We start from the raw sequence: 18,540 nt of genomic DNA on the forward strand, positions 1-18,540 counted from the left end.
AAATCTAAGCAGCAGACCCATCCTAGCCCAGAAAAAGGAATCCAAGACGTCCTCCTAGAGATCACATTTAGCAGGGGGTGTCTGAAGGATGAAAAAAATAGGGTAAGATTTCCACACAGGACTTGATGGCTTTAAGGAAAAAAAAAAAAGTCTAGAAAACTACCAGCCTCCAACTTCAAGGGGTTGTCACCTACCCACAGAAAGATGGGGCTGGTATAGGTGGTGCAATTCCAGGCCTGTCTCAGGCAGAGCCCCAAGTAACTGTATTAAAAAATAAGTTTATTGATATCTAGTCGCCACTGGGGAGAACGGAGCGGGTTAAGCTCTGGAGGTCAGAGACCTGCAGTGGGAGGCAGAAGGCTCAACCTCCATCTCCCCAGTGAGAACTCCACCCCCTCCTCCCTAGGGAACAAACTGCAGTCTCCTCTTCATCCTGATTTGTCTTGCAGCCCCCACCCCCTCCAAAGTCTGGGCTGGGGAGGTGGGTCAGTTCTCTTCAAGTCAAGGCCAGGAGTTGTTGGGGGCAGGGGCGTGGGGTAGTGCAGGTTTCCCTCCGCAACCCCCCATATTATTATGTTATATAATAAATAACATAAAATCCATGGCTTAGAAGTTGGGGTTGGGGGAAGCAGCCAGGCAGACAGCGCTGTACTGGAGAAAGGGCTGGGGGCCCATCCAGGAGGCCTCCCCGCCCTAGAATCAGGCACTAACTAGTACAGGGGGTGGGGTGCGTGTGCCCCTGCAGCAGGGAGCCGGGGTGCAGCTGGGAAGGGAAGGTGCATTGCCCTCCTCCACAGGGCTAAGGTTGGGGAGGAGGTGCAGGCAAAAGGTGCGCAGACAAGCTCGAACCCCATGGCAGATTTCAGGGACATTTCCATCGCCCCCGCCTCTTCCGTGTAGGGAAACTTTTCCTCCTTTTGTGTGGGGGGGAGTCATGGGGTGGGAGAGGGGCAGGGGGTGGCCGGGGGGCTCCCTCCTCGCTCCTTGGGGCAATGATCACCCCCCTGGCTGCCACCACCGCCCCATCCACCACGGCTGCCACCACGGACACCGGCTCTGGGGTGACCTCCACCTTGGGGGAGGGTGGGGGCAAGATGGGCCTGGGGGGCGGGGGTGGGGGCGGGGGCAGAGGTGGGGGCAGTGGGTCAGCAGGCGTTCCCGGCAGAAGGGGCAGCAGGGCACTGAGGGCCTCGCTCAGTTTGGCCAGTCCCTGGCGCAGGGTGCCCGCCAGCTCCCGGATGGCATTGGCAGTCTCCTGCTGAGCCCGCAGGAAGTCCAGGGAGGGGTCTGGGGCCGAGGGTGGAGGCAGCGGAGGGCGTGGGGGGCTGGGGGGCGAGGGTGCCACTTGGGCTTGCTGCAGTGGCTGGGGGGGCGAGGGTGGTGGCGGCGGTGGTGGAGGAGCTGAGGGTGGTGGAGACAAGGCCAGGCGGGGCAACTGGACGGTCTGCAGGGCTGGAGGGGGCGAGGACTCACGCTCCTTAGGTGGCTGGCAGCCCCCTTCCTGGGGATTGCAGGAGGCTCTGGCCCAAGGCTCTGGGCTGCTGGAGCCCCCCTTGCTGTGGGCTGGTGTGTCTGTGGAGAGAGAGATGTAGGTAAGACGAGCGGGACCTGTAATGCTGTCATGATTTCCCCTTTCCACCTCCCACCCAGCCTGGCCCCAAAGTCAGCTTTTGGAAACCTAAGTCGGATCATGCCTTGGAGCAGAAGCCCCATGACCCAAGGGGGAGAAACAATATATTTAACAATAACCTGGTGGCCGATGCTAGCCTTAATGGAAACTGGGTCTTGGAGGTCTCCTGTTGAGCCAGGTAGCTCTGCTCTCATTCAGAGTTAAGAACCAACATTCTAGAAGGCTCTGAACTATCCAGACAGAACCATCTCTGGCCACATCCCTGGATACTGGGGAGAAGAAGGGAGGGGGTAGGAGGGCCTGGAAGAGAGGAGAGGTGGCTGGAGCAGAAAAGGGGGACTTCTGGAGGAATCGGGGGTCTCTCCAACAAGGATGGCAGTCTCAGTTCTGGCCTGTGCCAGGTCAACCGCAAGCCTGCGGGGCTCCTCCGCCTCTTCTCACCTGGGATGCCATTCATGCTCGTGGACACGAAAAGTCTGCATGCACAGGCTCCCAGATTTCCCAAACCTCTCTCTCCGGCTGTGTATATCCCTCCAATAATCCCATCCAATAATGCCTCCAACTCACTTGCTTGATCTGAGCTCCCAGTTCTCCCCTATACCTGCTCCTCCCTCAGCCACCCCCATCTCAGATTATGGCAGCTCCATCCTTCTAGCTGCTTGGGATAAAATAAAAAAGTCACTCTTTCTCTTTCCCAAGACACCACTCGTGTACAAATAACCCTTTGTTCAACATCTGTCTGGCTCCACGACCCCCATCCTGGTCCAACCGCCATCATCTCCCCACCTGGGATTATTCACTGGGCTCCCAGCCCCACCTCCACCCCTGAAGAGTCTGTTCTCCACCAGCAGCCCTCAAGGGTCCAGCTAAAATACAGGACAGTTATGCTACAGGAAAGTAGCTACTCACAAAGGACCTCATTATCATTCATTTACATGGAATGTCCAAAAAGAACAATCTTATAGTCAGAAAGTGGATTAGTGGTTGCCCAGGGCTGGGCAGAGATGGAGGGACATGGCGGGGTTGATGGCTAAGAGGTATAGGGTTCCTTTTTGGAGTGATGAAAATTTCTAAAATGGACTGTAGGGATGGTTGTGCAAGTCTATGAATATACTAAAAGCCCCTGAATTGTACACTTATTAAATCACTGGGTTGTATGGTCTGAGAATTCTCCCTCAATAAAGGTACAAGTGAGATCTGTCTTTTACCTGCTCAAAACCCTCCTGTGGCTATTTTCTCACAGTAAAAGCAAAGTTCTCAGGTCCCCACGATCTGCCTCCATTGCCTCCCTAACCTCACGTCTCACTCCTTCTCTCTCGTTCCTTTGGTTCCAGCCACATTGACCTCCGTGTAGGTCCTCATACAGTTTTTGTTTAAATTTTGGCCACACTGGGTGGCATGTGGGATCTTAGTTTCCCAACCAGGGATCAAATCCGTGCTCCCTGCGTTGGAAGTATGGAGTCCCAACTACTGGACCACCAGATAAGTCCCAGATCCTCATACACTGTAGACCCACTCCTGCCCCAGGGCCTTTGCACTTGCTTCTCAGTCAGCCTGGAAAAGATCTTCCCCCAGTCACCTGCCAGGCTCCCTCCCTCACCTCCTTAGGCTTCTGCTCAAACCTGTCTCCTTGGGAAGAACATCCACAACCCTCTGTCTGAAGCAGCTCTGTCCTTTTCTCTCTCCTAACCATCCCTGATTTGTTTTATAGCACTTATCTCCACCTGGCATGGGATCGCTCTGTGTTTGTGGTCTGTCTCCTCCTCCTTATGTCAGCTCCATCAGGCAGGGCTTTGTTTTGTTCACTGCTGTTTACCCAGCGCCTAGAACAATGTCCAGCACAAAATTTTGTCTTTAATGAGAAAACAACCAGGGCTTCCTAGGAGTCAGTACTGACTGGGCACCAGGCCCCAAGTCCTGGTAGCAACCCTCCCACAGCTCCCAGCACCCAAGGGGGACAGTCCAAGACTTTCTCTAGGGCTATAAAGTCTCAGCTTTTGCCCCTTTCTATTCTTCTTCTTTGCCTCAAGCCCAGTGTACACACTGTTCCCTCCACCAGGATCATCACCCGCTCCATCCTCTTAGGCAAGGCAGCCTGGACAGGTGGGAGAGGCTGGCATAGCACCAATAACCACAGCTAAAGGTGGTTGGACATCTTCCTGGCCAGCCCTGAGTGAAGTGGCTAAGTTCTCCTCTTCTGTTATTTCACTGAGTCCTCCCAGCCAGTCACTGGGGTAGGTGCTATCATTATTAGCCCATTCTGTAGATGAGCTGACTTGAGGCCCAGAGAAGTGTCACAGAGCTGGTGAATGGGAAAAGAAGTCTTTGAACCTAGGTAGGTTTCAGAGCCTACGCTTTTAACCATCCCTTGGGCCAGTGCTATGGGATCTACGGTGGCAAGTCTTCTTCATAAAGCACATGGGAATTGCAGCCTCTTGGAAATAATATACGACTCCTAGACTCTTCTAGTCTAGAAAGATCCCCTGGAGGAGGGCATGGCAACCCACTCCACTATTCTTGGCTGGAGAAGGCCATGGACAGAGGAGCCTGGAGGGTTACAGTCCATAGCGTCACAGAGAGTCAGACACGACTAAAGTGGCTTAGCACAAGCACAAAAATAACAGAAAGGGGCCCAGCCTTCACACTCACAGGGCTATGGAAGGACCACTAGGAGAGTTAAAAATCAGAGTTATTTGCAACCTTTGGGCCTCAGTTTTCCCACCTGTAAATGGATGCCTGTGAACACAGGACCAAGTAATCCTGTACCAGAACATCTCCCCAAGGGTGGTTACAGATGTTAAGTGAATCACCATGGGTACACGGTGTAGGCCAGTGCCTGGCACACAGTTAAGGTCTCAATATTGTTATTGTTACTGTTCTTTCATTCAAATATTAGGTCACAAGATAAATGATCCTTATCTGTCCTTCCAGTGTCAGAAAAGATTCCTCAGGCTGCCCCAGGCTCTGCTCCTATGCTTCAGAGCAGTTCCTCTTTTAAGAGTTTTACACAGTGGGTAATCTCGGTGTGAGATTCTAATCAAGGATACTTTAAGCACATACCTGCCTCAGGGCCTCTGTACCCGCTGTTCCCTCCAGCTGGAGTACTCTTCCTCCAGATATGCACTTGGCCCAGTCTCTATTCAGGTCTCTGCTCAAATTTCACCTCCAGAGAAGCCCTTCCTGACTCCCCTGTCTACCGCGGCCATCCCCCTCCCATTACTCACTATCCTCTTAATGTGCTTTGTCTTACCTCTTTTACCACTTTTTCATGTAATTTGAGAGTTTGCTTTGAGGGTTACTTCTTTGTGGTTTGTCTACCATAGCTAGAATGTCAGTTTCATACGGAAAGGAAAAATTGTCTTTTTCTCCCTAGTATTCGCAGCACCTACCATGGTGCCTGTTGAATGAATGAATGAATGGAGGGGTTGCACAGCTTTTGAAGTAATAAGTTTGCCATCTTTGTGCTGGTTCAATGGGGCCATTTCACAGAAACACTGACGCTTGCTTCATACTGAGGACAAGGGTCCCAAGTGATTGCGTCTTTCTCCTGCTTAAGACACTGTCTGCCTCCCAGATGCCGTCAAGATAAAATCCAAAGTCCTGACCTTTATTTACAAACCATGTGTGATCCAGTTCCTGCACACTCATTAACTCTCAGTCAATATTAATTGTCATTGTTGTGTGTTGTTGTTGTGGGCTTCCCAGGTGGCTCAGCAGTGAAGAATCTGCCTGCAATGCAGGAGCCATGGGTTTGATCCCTGGGTCAGGAAGATTCCCTGGAGAAGGAAATGGTAACCCCCTCCAGTGTTCTGGCCTGGGAAATCCCATGGACAGAGGAGCCTGGCAGGCTACAGTCCATGGGGTTGCCAAAGAGCTGGACTTGACTTAGCAACAAACAAACAAACAAAAACAATATACATATACAACATGTATATATCAGGCCGTCTAGTCCAGAGCATAAGTGAAGTTCACGGACTTAACTTGAGTTGGACACAACCTGTATTCAAGTTCTTACTGCTTACTTGCTGTGTATCTTGGGTGAGTGAATGCACCTCTTGAAATTATAATACATGATCCTGAGATGCCTTATTGGATCACGTGTCCCCTCTTTCTCTAAACCCTTTAGTGGCTCCCCACAGTACTTAAGATAAAACTGAACTCCTTATCTCAGCCTAAAGGAACTGCATGGTTTGACCTTTGCTCACCTCTTTGCCTCATCTCAAAAATATGTTCTTTTTTCCTTCCTCTCCTCTCAGAAGGCAACATCTCTCAGTTTCCTAAAGCGGCCAAGCTCTCTCGCCTCCAAACCACTATACATGCTCTTCCTTCTTCAGGAACACTTTTCCAGCTCTTTTTCATCCTTGCTCTATCTCAACTCTGATGCCTCCTACTCCGGGAAGCCCTCCTTGACTGCCCAGGCTGGATCAGGTACCTCCCCCTCCCCACCGCAGAACTCCCACCACCCAGTCCTGCCTGCTCTGAGTCATCGCAGTCTATGCATGGATCTGTCTCCCCCACTGAACTGTGAGTCCAGAAGGGAAGACCCAAGGATGTCTCAGTCACACCTCTGTCCCCATCCCTTGGGGGCAGTTGCCTGGGGAATAGCTGTAGAAAAAAATCATCATTCAGAGTCAAGACTGCATGGGAAGTTTTGTACTCCACTCTCCCAGGTTCCTCTACTCTGGGCATGACCTTGGGAAAATTACCAAACCTCCCTGAGTCTTTGATTTACAAAATGGTGAAACAATTCCTACTTAACAGTGTTGGTAATTGTATCTGGAACTAACAAGGAGGCAATGTGCTAAGCAATTTACACATATTAGCCCATTTAATTTGCCCAGCAGCCCTGTGAGGTGGGGACAATCTTTTTATTCCCATTTCACAGATGCAGAAACTGATGAGCAGTAACTTATCCCAAATGACACAGCTGAGTGGCAAAGTAGTAACTGGAGCCCAAACCGTCTGCCTCCGGAATCACTCCCTGCACTACAATTATAGTGAAAATCGTGGGCGAGCTGATGATCCCAGCTGGGCATTTCTGGAGCCAGATCTCCTAGGTCTGGGTTCCATTTTTGTCTCTGACAGTCACTACACTTTTCTGAACCTCAGTCTCTATAGATGTAAAATGGGGATTATAGCAGCATGCCCTTCACATGGTTGTAGTGAGGAGCTGAAGCGCCATAGAAAGGGCTCGGAACAGCGCCAGACACAAAGTAGAATTCGGTTGCTTTTGCTAAGGTGATGCTGAAGGAACTCACCCGCGCGTCGATCCTCCCTGCGATCCTCAGACAGCACATAGCGTTGGGCGCAGGCACTCGGGGCTGGCGGCTGTGAGGAGGCAGCCGCGGGGGGCTGCTCGGCCCCTGCACTAGCTCCTGACCCCGCTACACCCGGTCCCAGGATGGCAAAAATGGTCTCCTCCTCAGCGGAGAAAGAGTCCTCGGCGGCAGGCCCGGCGCCCTGCGTGGAGTGCGGCACGCGGGCCAGCTTCTCTTTGGTGCGGCGCTTGAAATCGTTCCAGCGCTTCTGCACCTCCTGGCCCGTGCGCTTCCAGCTGGTGATGCCGTTGATCTTGGCGGCGATGCCGTCCCACACTCGCCGCCGCTCGGCCACGCTCACCCGACGGCTCTGAGCGCCGTAGAGCTGCGGGTAGTGGGCGCGCACCTCGCGGATCAGGATCTGGTTCTCTTCGAACGAGAAGCGCGGCTTGCGCAGCCGGGTGGTCTCTTCCGCTTCGCCCGCCGCCGCCGAGGCCATGGCGCCCCCCGACGCCGCCGTCCGGCCGCCTGGCGCATGGGGGGCGCCGGCGCTGCGGGCACAGGGCGCATGGCGCTGGCAAGGGGTTCAGCGGCCCCGCGCCTCCCGCCCCACCCCGGCCGCCCCGACACCGGCTCCCGGGTCCCCGAGGACTGGGTTGGGGGCGAAGGGCAGACGGAGGAGACGGGCCGCGGGGGGCCGTCAGAGTGCCTAAGAATAGATGACACCGACTGAGCGCTAGTCTCGCGCCAGGCGCGGCGCAAAGTGCCAGGCCAGGGAGTTGATGAAAATGGGGGGAGGGTCTGGAGGAGTGGAGGGAAATGAGGAAGAGCGGAAGAAGAGGGGGTGTCTGCGGCATTTAGAGAACTGGAGGCATAGAAGAGTGGGAAATGCAAGGAGAATGAGGGTGTCTCGGGGGTCGATGAAACACGAGGGTGATGGGGATAAGGAGATCCTCAAAAGGAGATGCAGCAAGAAGGGGGAGAACTGGATCAGTGGAGCGCTCTGGGGGTTCGGGGGTAATCGAACGTCTGCAAGACCAATAATAGAAGTGGTCCTTAGAAGGGCAGTCCAGAAATAATGGTGAGTTGGAGGCTCCTAGGACAGTGGAGGAGCCGGGAATATAAACTCTTAGGGATTAAGATCTGCGGGGATTGTGGGGGCTCTGGGGATTGCCACGAATCAAGGGGAGCCTTGAGGGTTATGGGGGTGCGGGACTGGCTCGCGGGGCAACGGGGGTTAGGGGAGACTCCAGGAAGAGTGAGGGTCACGGAGGGTGGGGACTGAGTCGAGCCGCGGATCACTCACCGGCGCCGCCGCAGCCCCCGCCTGCCCGTCGGTCAAGGTTCGGGCTTCTGCGGCCTCTTCCCTCCCCCTGCCGGCTCTCTCCCTCCCCTTCTGGGCCCCGCCCCCGGCCGCCCCGCGAGCCAAGGCGCAGGCGCACCTAGCGCCGGTCGGTCCCCCAACGCCCTTACAGCTTCGGTTTCACGCCCCCCGCCCTAGCGCAAGCGCAGAATTGCCCTCCTTCGGCCTCCGTCAGCGGGCTGCAGTTGCGCAGGCGCAAGGTTAGCGCGGCGCTCGTCCCCTAGCTCCCTGATACCACCAGGGCGCACGCGCAAAACCCTCATACGCATGCGTGCCTCTCTGCCCGCTAGGCTCGGTACCCAGACTCTGTCTCCTGCGCAGGCGTAGCAATCCTTGGAGGATCAGGGAGGGGCCGTCGCGAGCGATGGTACTGCGTAGCTTCATAGCGTTTCGGACAATCTTCCAGCCCACTCAACCCTCTAACTTTGTCTGTGTGTCTCTTAGAGAAAGGGGAGAGAGATGGTGCTGGTAGCTCTTTGTTTCTATGACAACTGTGTGGGTGGGGTGGGGAGCGTCAGAAAACTAGGTTTGCAGCCTCACATACCCGTCCGTGCGCGGGGCTGCTAAAAATCTGCAAACCACCTATTACCCGTAGGGGCGGGGCACCCAGGGGATATTCCGCTCCAGGCGGGTGCAGTAACCATAGTAACTCATCTACCTTCAAGCCCTGCCTAGGGGGACCCTGTCCACTTACGTCACGACTGACACGCGGGGAGGCAGATCAGAGTGAGAGCTTCTTGGCTGGTAAGGGGTGATCCCGGCACAGACACGACTTTAAGCAAATGCATGGAGGCAGAAATGAAGCTAGAACACGGGTTCTAGCTGAGAGGCAGGATGATGGAGTTAAGTCTACGCCGAGAAATTTGTAGCTTACATCCTGCGGGAGTCCTCAAAGTCATTCAACAAACAGTGCTTCATTGATCATTCAAACAAATGTTTATTGAGCGCCTGCACAATTCTAGGTGCAGTGAATACAAAAGACAAAATTTTATACCTTCATGGAGTTCACTTTTTACTGGGGAGAGTGAGACAATTAGCAAAATAAGATATATAAGTGAAAAAGTGGTAAGTACTATGAAATAAATACAAGTGGGCAAAGGGGTTGGGCAGTGTGGTGTGCGTGTGTGTGTCTGTCTAATTTTAAAATAAGGTGGTTGGGGGAGGGCTCTCTGAGAAGGTGACATTTGAGTAGACACATGAAGAAGGTGAGGGGACAAGTGCAGTCAGAGGTAAGACTAGTGGGAGGCTAGCGGACTGGAGAGGAGGGAGCCAGCAGGCAGGGTAGGGTGAGGAGACAGAGGTTTCCAGGGTCTTGTGGGTCACTGTAAAGATTTTGGGTTTTACAGGAGGTGAGAGCCATGAGCAGAGGAAGGACATGATCTGACTGGTATTAATGGTAGAAACTGACTTTAGGGAGCATGAGTGGAAGCTGAGGCCCCATGAAGAGGTAGTGGCTCAGGTGAGAGGTAGTAGTGGCTCCAACCAAGGCAGTAGCTGCTGAGATGAGCTGAAGTGGAATTGGGTAGAGGAAGTGAGAGAAAGAGGAGTTGAGGATTACTCCATTGTCTTTGGCCTGAGTAACAGAAGGATGGAGCTACCAGAAGCAAAGACTGGCAAATGGCTACAAGAGGATTAAGAGTTCAAGTGTGCCCAGGTACAGATATCAGGTTGGCAGTTGAATATTTGAGTCTGGACTTCAGGGGCGAGGTTCAGTCTTGAGATAGGAATTTAAGAGTTGTCAGTGAATAATGACATTTAAGACTGGGAGAGGCTGGAGAAGGAACAGTGTAGATAGAAAAGAAATCCATGGCCTTACGGCTGGGCACTCAGATGTAGAGGGCTGGGATCAGCCAAGAAGACTGAGGAAGAGCAGTCAGGGAGTGAAAGGGGAGATCCAGGGTGGTCTGCTGTCCTGGCAGCTGAGTGAGAAGTGCAAATCGAGGGTTTTATGGTTCATTAGCTAAGTCTTGTCCAGTTCTTTGCACCCTGATGGGGCTGTAGCCTACCACGCTCCTGTGTCCATGGAATTTCCCAAGCAAGAATACTGGAGTAGGTTGCCATTTCCTTCTCCAGTGTATCTTCCTGACCCAGGGATCGAACCTGTGTCTCCTGCACTGGCAGGCAGGCAGATTCTTTACCACTGAGCCACCTAGGAAGTCCAAGCGAGGAGGGAAGGGTTAATGAGGCCAAATGCTGCCTAGAAACCAAGTTCAGTGAAGTCTGAGAATCAATCGCTGGGGCTGGTGACACAGAATTCATCAGTAGTCCTGGAAAGGGGAATTTTGGAGGTGTGGTGGGGGCAGGAGCTTAATTGGGTGAGTTCAAAGAGAGATTATAGAGAGATCCTGTGTCGATGATCCTTTCTAGGGAGGAAATGGAGTGGTATCTGGAAGGAGGCTCAGGATCTCAAGAGGTTTATTTAAGATGGGAGATGTCACAGGTATGTTTGTGTGCCTATGGGGTGATCTAGAAAAGGGGAGATTGATGCTCTGGAGGAGAGAGGAGAGAATCACAGCCTCATTTCCTTGAGTGGGCACGATGGGTGGGACTCAGGGCACAAGTAGGGTTGGTCTAAGGGGCCTGGGCTGTTCGGCCACAATAAACGGGGAGGGGCTCTATGGGCACGGAGACAGGCAGGTGTTGATGTAGTGTCAACAGTGTCGGGAACATGCTCTCTCCTCGTTCCTTCTGTTGTCTCAGTAGCATGGGAAGGAAGGTCAGGGGTGAAAAGGAGGTACTGAAGTTAGCGGAGAGAAAGGAGAAAGCATGAAATAGTGAATGGCCAGGGAAATGGAGACAAATAGAACCAGTTACTTGAGGTCATCGGATGTAAAAGTGTCGGGTCCCCATGATTGTGTGATCTTCTCTGTTCACATTTGTTTCTGAGGGCGTGCAGGCACAGAGTGGGGTGGCAGGCTGACTTTCACCAGGGCTGGGTTTAGATGAGGTCCCACCATGTGCCCCATGAAGGATCCATGAATCAGAGGCAGCCCATGCAAGGACCTTATGAGCAACGTTAAGGAGCTTGAATGAGTCAGGATGGGCAGGGTGTGATGTGTGTGTTCGAAAGAACCCCGCCATGGTGTGGAAGGTGGGTGGGAGAGGCTGAGATTATTGGCCAGAGTCAAGGGAGAAGTCTAGAGGGGAGGGCGAAGAGGGGGTGGGAGAGCCTGGGCCAGGGCAGGGACGGTGGGAAATGAATTGGGAGACATTTGAGAGGCAGGATATACAGAGTGTGGTGACTGTCAGGTTGGAGACAGAAAGGGAGGTGTCTAGGTGACAGCCAGGTCTCCAGCTCAGGTCCCAGTTGGGGAGATGAGGTCAGTTAGGACCTGGTGAGTATAAGGTGATCCGTGGGTTGAACTGTGTCCCCAACTCCCCTCCCCCCCCAAAATAATATTGAAGTCCTAACTCCTTCTTCAGAATGTGACCTTATTTGGAAAAGGGGTCTCTGCAGATGTAATTACTTAAGGTGAGGTTGTGCTAGAGTAGGGTGGGTCTTTAAGCCAACATGATAGTGTCCTTATAAGAAGAGAGAGACACACGGAGGGAAGAAGACAGCTGTGAAGACAAAGGCAAAGATGGGAGTGAAGCTGTCAGAAACAAGTAAGGCCTGGGGCTACCAGAAGCTGGAAGAGGCAAGGATCCTGCCCTAGAGCCTTGGAAGAGAATGCAACACTGCCAACAGCTTGATTTCAGATTCCTAGCCTCCAGAACTGTGAGAGAATGCATTTCCAGTGTTTCAAGTCCCCCAGTTTATGGTCCTTTGTTATGGCAGCCCTTGGAAATGAATACACTGCACATCCAGGGCAGGCACCCAGGATGCTAGGGCTCCATGAGTGTGTGGGCTGAGCGGCGAGTTGGGTCTAAATCTGGTCTGGAGCTTGTGCAGAGGCTGCTGGTAGGGAGCCATCGGCAGAGCAGTATGAAGCTCTTCAACAGTGAGGTGCTGGGGGAGATCAAGGTCAGGGGACATTATTCCTCCGGCTCCTTGTGCCCTCAGCTCTTGTCAGAGCTCCCCTGCCACTTAATTATCTGCTGAATAAATGAAAATTCATAAAAAAGCAAAACCAAACTTTGGTCACTAATTGTCTGTCTCCATCCTCTCCTCGGAGCCCCAGATCAGGTCTCCTGGACGCTTTCATCTTGGATGTCCCCAGGCACTTTGTATCTGTCCTCCATCCCAGACTGACCTGAACATCCTCCTCTCACTTCTCTGGTCTAAAGTGTGCCTCCTCCACCTGACATCATTGCCCTGAGTACTATCACCCCCTTGTTGCTTTCCATAACTCTTGCCTACCCTTTGCCAGAGTGCCCCCACTTCCTCCAAGGCTCGACCTGCCCGTGTGGGCACACCACAGCTCTGGGTTAGGGCATCCCTTCTGGCTGTTTGAGGGATTTGGGGATCTCTGTTGTGGGCAGATCTGCATTTTGGAAAAGGACCTGTGAGCAGAGGTCTCTAGTTTTTTCTATGTAACTAATAGAGTATGTGAGAGTGGAGCCCAAGGTGAATTTTAGAGTGCAAATGTACAATGAAGGTCAGATTCTCACCAAGGTCTGCAAGATTCTGAACTCTTTGCCTACCCTTTATGCCTCTCTGATCTTACTCGGCTGGGCTCCTGCTTCTTCTGCAAAGATTCAGTTTGACCTTAGGGCCTTTGAACTCATTGTCACCGACCATGGAATGCCCTTCTGGTTTCCTCAATCTATATGGACTCTGCTGAAGTGTCACTTCCACAGAAAGACCTCCCCTGACCATCTCCCATACAAAACAGCCCTTCCTTCACTCTCCACCCCTACGCCCTGCCTCTTATCCTTCACTGCGCTTATCACCCACCTGATATTATGTTGGCCAAAAAGTTCGTTCCAGTTTTCCAAAGATCTTTAAAACCCAAACGAACTTTTGATTGTCACCCCTTCTCCACTAGAATGTCACCTCCATGAGGGCAGGAACCTTGTCTGCTTTGCTCATTGCTGTAACCAGCAATGTCCAGAACAACGCCCGGCACAAAGTAGGAGCTCAATAATTATGTGTGGAATGATGGGAAGAAAAGAAGCGCTGGTATCATATGCAACGTTTTGTGGTTATGTGCGTTTCCCCCACCCCGAGCAGGGGCCAGTCCTTTTGGTCACCTCTCCAATGGGCTCTGGGAGTTTGAGAAAGAAAGTGAAAGTGAAGTCGCTCAGTCGTGTCCGACTCTTTGTGACCCCATGGACTGTAGCCTATCAGGCTTCTCCGTCTATGGGATTTTCCAGGCAGGAGTGCTGGAGTGTATTGCCATTTCCTTCTCCAGGGGATCTTCCCAACCCAGGAATCGAACCCGGGTCTCCCGCATTGCAGGCAGACGCTTTACCGTCTGAGCCACCAGGGAAGCAGATCCTGGATGATCTGGGTTCTAGCAGGGGTGGGAGGGGACCCTGGACAGAGCCGAGAAAAAAAAAAAAAAGACGAAGAAAGGGATTCTAGGGTCGAGGTGGAGGCTGGGATTTAGGGAACAGTCCACAGGTGACCTGTGTCGGACGATGTATGGGGAGGCACGTTCGTGGGAGGGACCCGGGTCTTCTTCCTGCTCCGCCTACTGCTTCCCATGTTTTAGGACAAACTCGGGTCTCCCCACCCTCCCCCCACCCCCAGCCTCGGAGGAAACAGACATAGCAATTTCAAAGACAACCAGCAAAGCGTTTTGTTTATTCACTAAAGCGCAACACCCGGGCCCAGCCCTGAGCTAAAAACCAAACAACTTAAAAATCTGACTGGGGCTTTTTCTTTGCCCCTAAAATAAAATCTAGGCGGTTGCCATTCCCCTCCGGGCATTAAAACCCCTTTCTAGTGGGAGCTTCGTTTACTAAACTGTTGGAGGTTGAAAAAAACACGGGAGGACAGAAAGGACCATTTTACAAACTGGGGGCATTTGTGGGGGCGGGTGGGAGGTGGCGGAGAGATGCCCTCTCGCTACGGAGAAGACCCGTCGGTGATTTGCCATCACCGTGGGGGCAGGAGCGCAGTAAAAGGAATGAACGATGGGAAGAACAGCGGGGGTGGGGGGGAGTTCAAGGGTACTGGCTCACCCCAAGGCTCTCCAGCCCCAGACAAGCTTGCGAAGACGTGGTGTCCCTCTGACGCGACCCCTCCTTCCCCCAGCTCTTGATGGATAGGATGCTGAGGGTGGGACCCATCCGGTGCCGTCCACGATGAAACGATGGGTCTGCCGGTGGCCCGAAGGAGGCGGAGAAGGCTGGTTTAAGTCAGAATCCCATGTTAAAGTTCTTGTGCTGGAAGGTCCACGCCAGCCTGTTGACTCTCTCCAGATTCTCAGGGGTGTCCCTGGGAGAGCACAGCGAAGTCCTGCAAGCCCGACGGTCCAAGAATTCCCCAAGGAATGGAACCCTGAGGGCTGAGAAGTCAGGCAGGGCAAGCGTCCCAGAAGAAGTAAAGATCCATGGACTGTGGCCCAGGAGGAGCCACAGGGCTGTGTGGTCCAAGGAGTAGGGGATCCCGCTGCACCGGAGAATCCACAAACACTCCCAGAGTCCCGAGAGCTGAGAGTTCTAAGGGGCGGCAGAGCTGGCCTGCCTTCCCACTGCCTGCGTTGTTCCAGGATCCAGCAGGGATCGAGTACTGAGAGTCAGACGTTCCAAAGGGCCGGAAGAGTCCAGAGATGGGGAGAGTCCAGGGGCTTGGGAGGGCTGAACCAGGGAGGGTTGGGGCTGCAGCGGGTGGGTACCTGACGGTCTTCAGCGCTTGACCTTGCGGCCGGCTGAGTTGCGCCCACTGCGGCGATAGAGAGACTGCTGCCCCCCGTTGAGCGGGCAGTACTTGAGCGTGTGGGCCTGGTCCCCGGTGGCCCCGCACAGGGGACACACATAATGCCGCAGGATGGGACACACCACCACGCCCTCCGGGGTCTTCAGCTGGTGTGAGGAGTACACGTGGCGAGACTCTCCATTGTGTTTGCAAAAGTTGCACAGGGTGGCCAGGCCCCCGCCAGTCCCCCGTCCTCCCTGCCCCTGATCCTGCTCCACATGGGGCCCAGGTCTCGGCTCCCCAGTCCCTTGGGTCTCCAGCCCCTGCCCCCGACTCTGGATCAGTGCCAGCACCACCTGGCTCAGGTTGAAGTAGTCCTTCCACATGTCAAAGGGTGGCAGCTGCATGGCACCCGGGGGAGTGTTGGTGGTGGGTGGCTGGAGAGAAGTGGGCTGGGGGCCTGCAGACAGGAGCAGCTGATGGTTTTCAGGAGTGGAGAGGAACTGCACCCCCTTTTATATTCCCAAAGACCCTTCTAAGCAAAGGTGGAGCTTAGGATTTAAAGGGCCCACTCCTTACCGAGACCCTTCTGACTTTAATTCTCCATGGAGATCTGGAAGGCGGTCTTTCCTGTTGTCTCTGGTGCTTGCTGGGCCTGCAAGGTGCTCTGTGACCTCTGGAATGACCTGGGCCTCAGTTTTTCTGGGCCTCAGTTTTTCTGTCCTTTCAACAAAACTTCATGTCTGCAAATGCCCCCACCCCCATCCTCCCTTATTCCAGGGCTGGGGGCCTGCTCCCTCCATATACTGCAGAGCCATTCCCAATCATAACAACATAACCCCTTACCAGGAGCCAGACACTGTGCCGCACAGTCTCATTCACAATCTGATCTCATTTTCACAGCAATGCCAGGCGGGTAACACACTTATGATCCCATTTTATTGACAAGTCACTAAAGCTCAGAGAGGAAAACTCAGTGGCCCAGAGTCACATAACAGGTATGTGGCAGAGCTGGGGCTTTAAATTGAGGCCATGTGACTCCACAGCTCAATGCTCCTCCAACCTATTTAGGGTTAAAATTTCATTTTTCATCACATCTGGAACTAGGAGCCACTTACTCACCAAATATCTACTAAGTGCACACTGGAGTGTTCAATGTTTTGCAAAAATGCTCTCTCTGAACCTTGTAACCACTCAAGGAGGCGGATACCATCGTTTCTATTTTATAGAAAAGGATATGAGGCTCAGAGAGGTTAAGGAGAGTACTCAAGGTCACACAGCAGGAAAATTGCAGAGTAGGGATTTGCACCCAGGTCTGCCCCCAGAGAATGGCACTGGGAATAGATCTGAAAAGCAGCAGAGAACCTTGGTATGGCACAGTCTCCCTTAGAATGCCCACCTTTCCCCCTTGGGCTGGTATATTGTCCCAGATCCTTCCTGACCTTCATGTCTCCTGCCCATGTCACCTCCAGGAATATTTCCTCCATCTGTGGTTCCCAGTTGGTCCCCTTGATCACTCAACACAGAAATCATTGAGGCCCCTTATACTGGGTTCTAGAAACTCAGCAGTGGCCACAGCGACTTTGTGCCTGTGTCGTGAACAAGCAGTCCAATGAGGGAACAGCCAGCAAATGAGAAACAATAGACCATAAAGAGCCAACTACTAATTCATAGCCTGGACTGGGAGAGGGGACCTGGAAGTTGAGACCACATGGAACAATCTTCTAGGAAAAGGAGCACAAGCTCTGAAGGCATGAAGTTTGGGGACAGCAAGCGGGAAGGGGTAGCTAGAATGGAGTGAGGGTCCCAGATGAGGCCAGCCCAGTGTGCAGGGGCTGCTCTCAGACTATGACCTCCCTCAGGAGATGTTTTGGAATTGATGGGGTGTTTGGGGGTTTGATACAGTGATTGGAGGTGTGATTAGATGTAAGACCCAGGGACCAGCAATGCTGAATGTCTCAACCATCCATTCAACCAAGGTCTGTCTCAGACTCCATTTAACTTTCCACTGGCTCACTGGCTCAGGGGTAAAGAACCCACCTGCCAATGCAGGAGATGAGGGTTCGATCCTGGGGTCAGGAAGATCCCCTGGAGAAGGAAATGGCAACCCATTCCAGTATTCTTGCCTGGGGAATCCCATGGACAGAGGAGCCTGGTGGGCTGCAATCCACGGGGTCACAAAGAGTTGGACACGACTGAGTAACTAAAGAACAATTACATTCTGCTGGACACTCATGCGTGTAGGAAAACCCATTTATGATGAACTGAGTCTAGAGCTCAGCTATGTTTTACATATAAACACTAAGTGCTTCTCTCTGACCTTTCTTGGAATGCAACGTCGGTGTCCATCATGGCCTGCCTGTTCTTGATTTGCTGAGAAATTGACCCAGAGTTGTTCAGTCTTTCTAGAAGCCACATCACCCCACGTGCTGTTAACTGTGGCGACCTTCCAAACAACACACAGATTATTCCTATCTCATTCATGGTGAGTCTACGCAGAGATGCTATCTGCCTGAAGAGGTGCTTTGTAGAGTGGCCATGCCTGAGCATCTCTAGATCAAAATAGACAATTATTTGATTATAAATTGTTCCCTTTTTATTCATAGTTAGCCTGGTGGGCTACAGCCCACGGGGTCGCAAAGAGTCAGACATGACTGAGCGACTTCACTTACTCGCTTAAGACTATTTTGGACAATATTAATTTTGGTATTAATTTTGGAAAATAAAATTTGTGTTGGTGGGCTATATTATCTGTGAGTTTAATTTCAGAATATCAAAGGGACATCTTAAAATGTTAGATACAGTGGATGTCAGATCTCACCTGGTTAAGAACCTGTGGGACTTCCCTGAAGGTACGGTGATTGGGAATCTGCCTGCAAATGCAGGGGACACAGATTTGATACCTGGTCCAGGAAGATTCCACATGCTGCTGCAGAGCAACTAAGTCCGCTAGGGCCGGCGAGCCACAGCTAATGCGTCTCTGAGCCACAACTGCTGAAGCCCATGTGCCTCAGGGCCTATGCTCTGCAACAAGAGAAGCCATCACATGAGAAGCCTGTGCACCACAGCTAGAGAGTAGCCCCCACTCTTGGCAACTAGAGAAAGCTTGTGTGCAGCAATGAAGACCCAGTGCAGGCAAAAAAAAATAGAGTAGTGTGTACCTGTAAAAAAATTACCAACAAAATGAACCTGTTATGAAGACTGAGACCATCCCATTGGTCTTTGCCTGCAGAGCAATAGGGAACCTCTGAAGGGTATAAGCAGGGGAAGGACATACAAGAAATACATTTTAAGATGTTCCTCTGGTTGTTGTTAATTGAATAAAGGCAGTGGGGTTGTTCCCATTAGCTCGTATCAGATCAGTCTAGTCAGAGAGCCAAGTCCGAACGAAGTCTGTTGAGGACTTCCTTTTGGCAGGCACTATATCTTCCCTTTAGAAAGAGCTTATGACTCCCTTCGGCGGTCCAGTGGATGAGAATCTGCCTCCCCAGGGCACAGGCTGTGACTATTTGTAAATAGCAGTTTGGCTGTGGGGTATGCATAT

The 18,540-nt window shown here is 52.5% G+C and overlaps 2 protein-coding genes across 2 annotated transcripts; both read right to left on the bottom strand.

Annotated features, from left to right (window-relative positions):
• Positions 1–258: 258 nt before the first annotated feature.
• MYPOP (Myb related transcription factor, partner of profilin) lies at positions 259–8,293 on the bottom strand. The gene is made up of 3 exons (XM_069549231.1): positions 8,195–8,293; positions 6,889–7,439; positions 259–1,572 (listed from the first exon to the last, which is right to left on the bottom strand). Exons 2-3 carry the CDS (start codon positions 7,385–7,387, stop codon positions 863–865), a joined length of 1,209 nt encoding a protein of 402 aa, XP_069405332.1. The 5' UTR covers positions 7,388–7,439; positions 8,195–8,293; the 3' UTR covers positions 259–862.
• Positions 8,294–14,752: 6,459 nt separating this feature from the next.
• On the bottom strand, positions 14,753–15,866 carry NANOS2 (nanos C2HC-type zinc finger 2). Its single transcript, XM_069552333.1, has one exon. The coding sequence runs from the start codon at positions 15,401–15,403 to the stop codon at positions 14,987–14,989; it is 417 nt and encodes a 138-aa protein (XP_069408434.1). The 5' UTR covers positions 15,404–15,866; the 3' UTR covers positions 14,753–14,986.
• Between the last annotated feature and the right edge of the window lie 2,674 nt (positions 15,867–18,540).

This window comes from Ovis canadensis, chromosome 14 (genome assembly GCF_042477335.2).
Source record: "Ovis canadensis isolate MfBH-ARS-UI-01 breed Bighorn chromosome 14, ARS-UI_OviCan_v2, whole genome shotgun sequence".
In the NCBI taxonomy this organism is placed as follows: Eukaryota; Metazoa; Chordata; class Mammalia; order Artiodactyla; family Bovidae; genus Ovis; species Ovis canadensis.

Bases quoted from the DNA above. Each gene is read 5' to 3' on its own strand.
- NANOS2 (XM_069552333.1), bottom strand. From the start codon at position 15,403: ATGCAGCTGCCACCCTTTGACATGTGGAAGGACTACTTCAACCTGAGC.
- MYPOP (XM_069549231.1), bottom strand. From the start codon at position 7,387: ATGGCCTCGGCGGCGGCGGGCGAAGCGGAAGAGACCACCCGGCTGCGC. The intron at 1,573-6,888 runs GTGAGTTCCTTC...CTCTCTCCACAG, and splicing joins CAGGGAGGATCGACGCGCGG to ACACACCAGCCCACAGCAAG.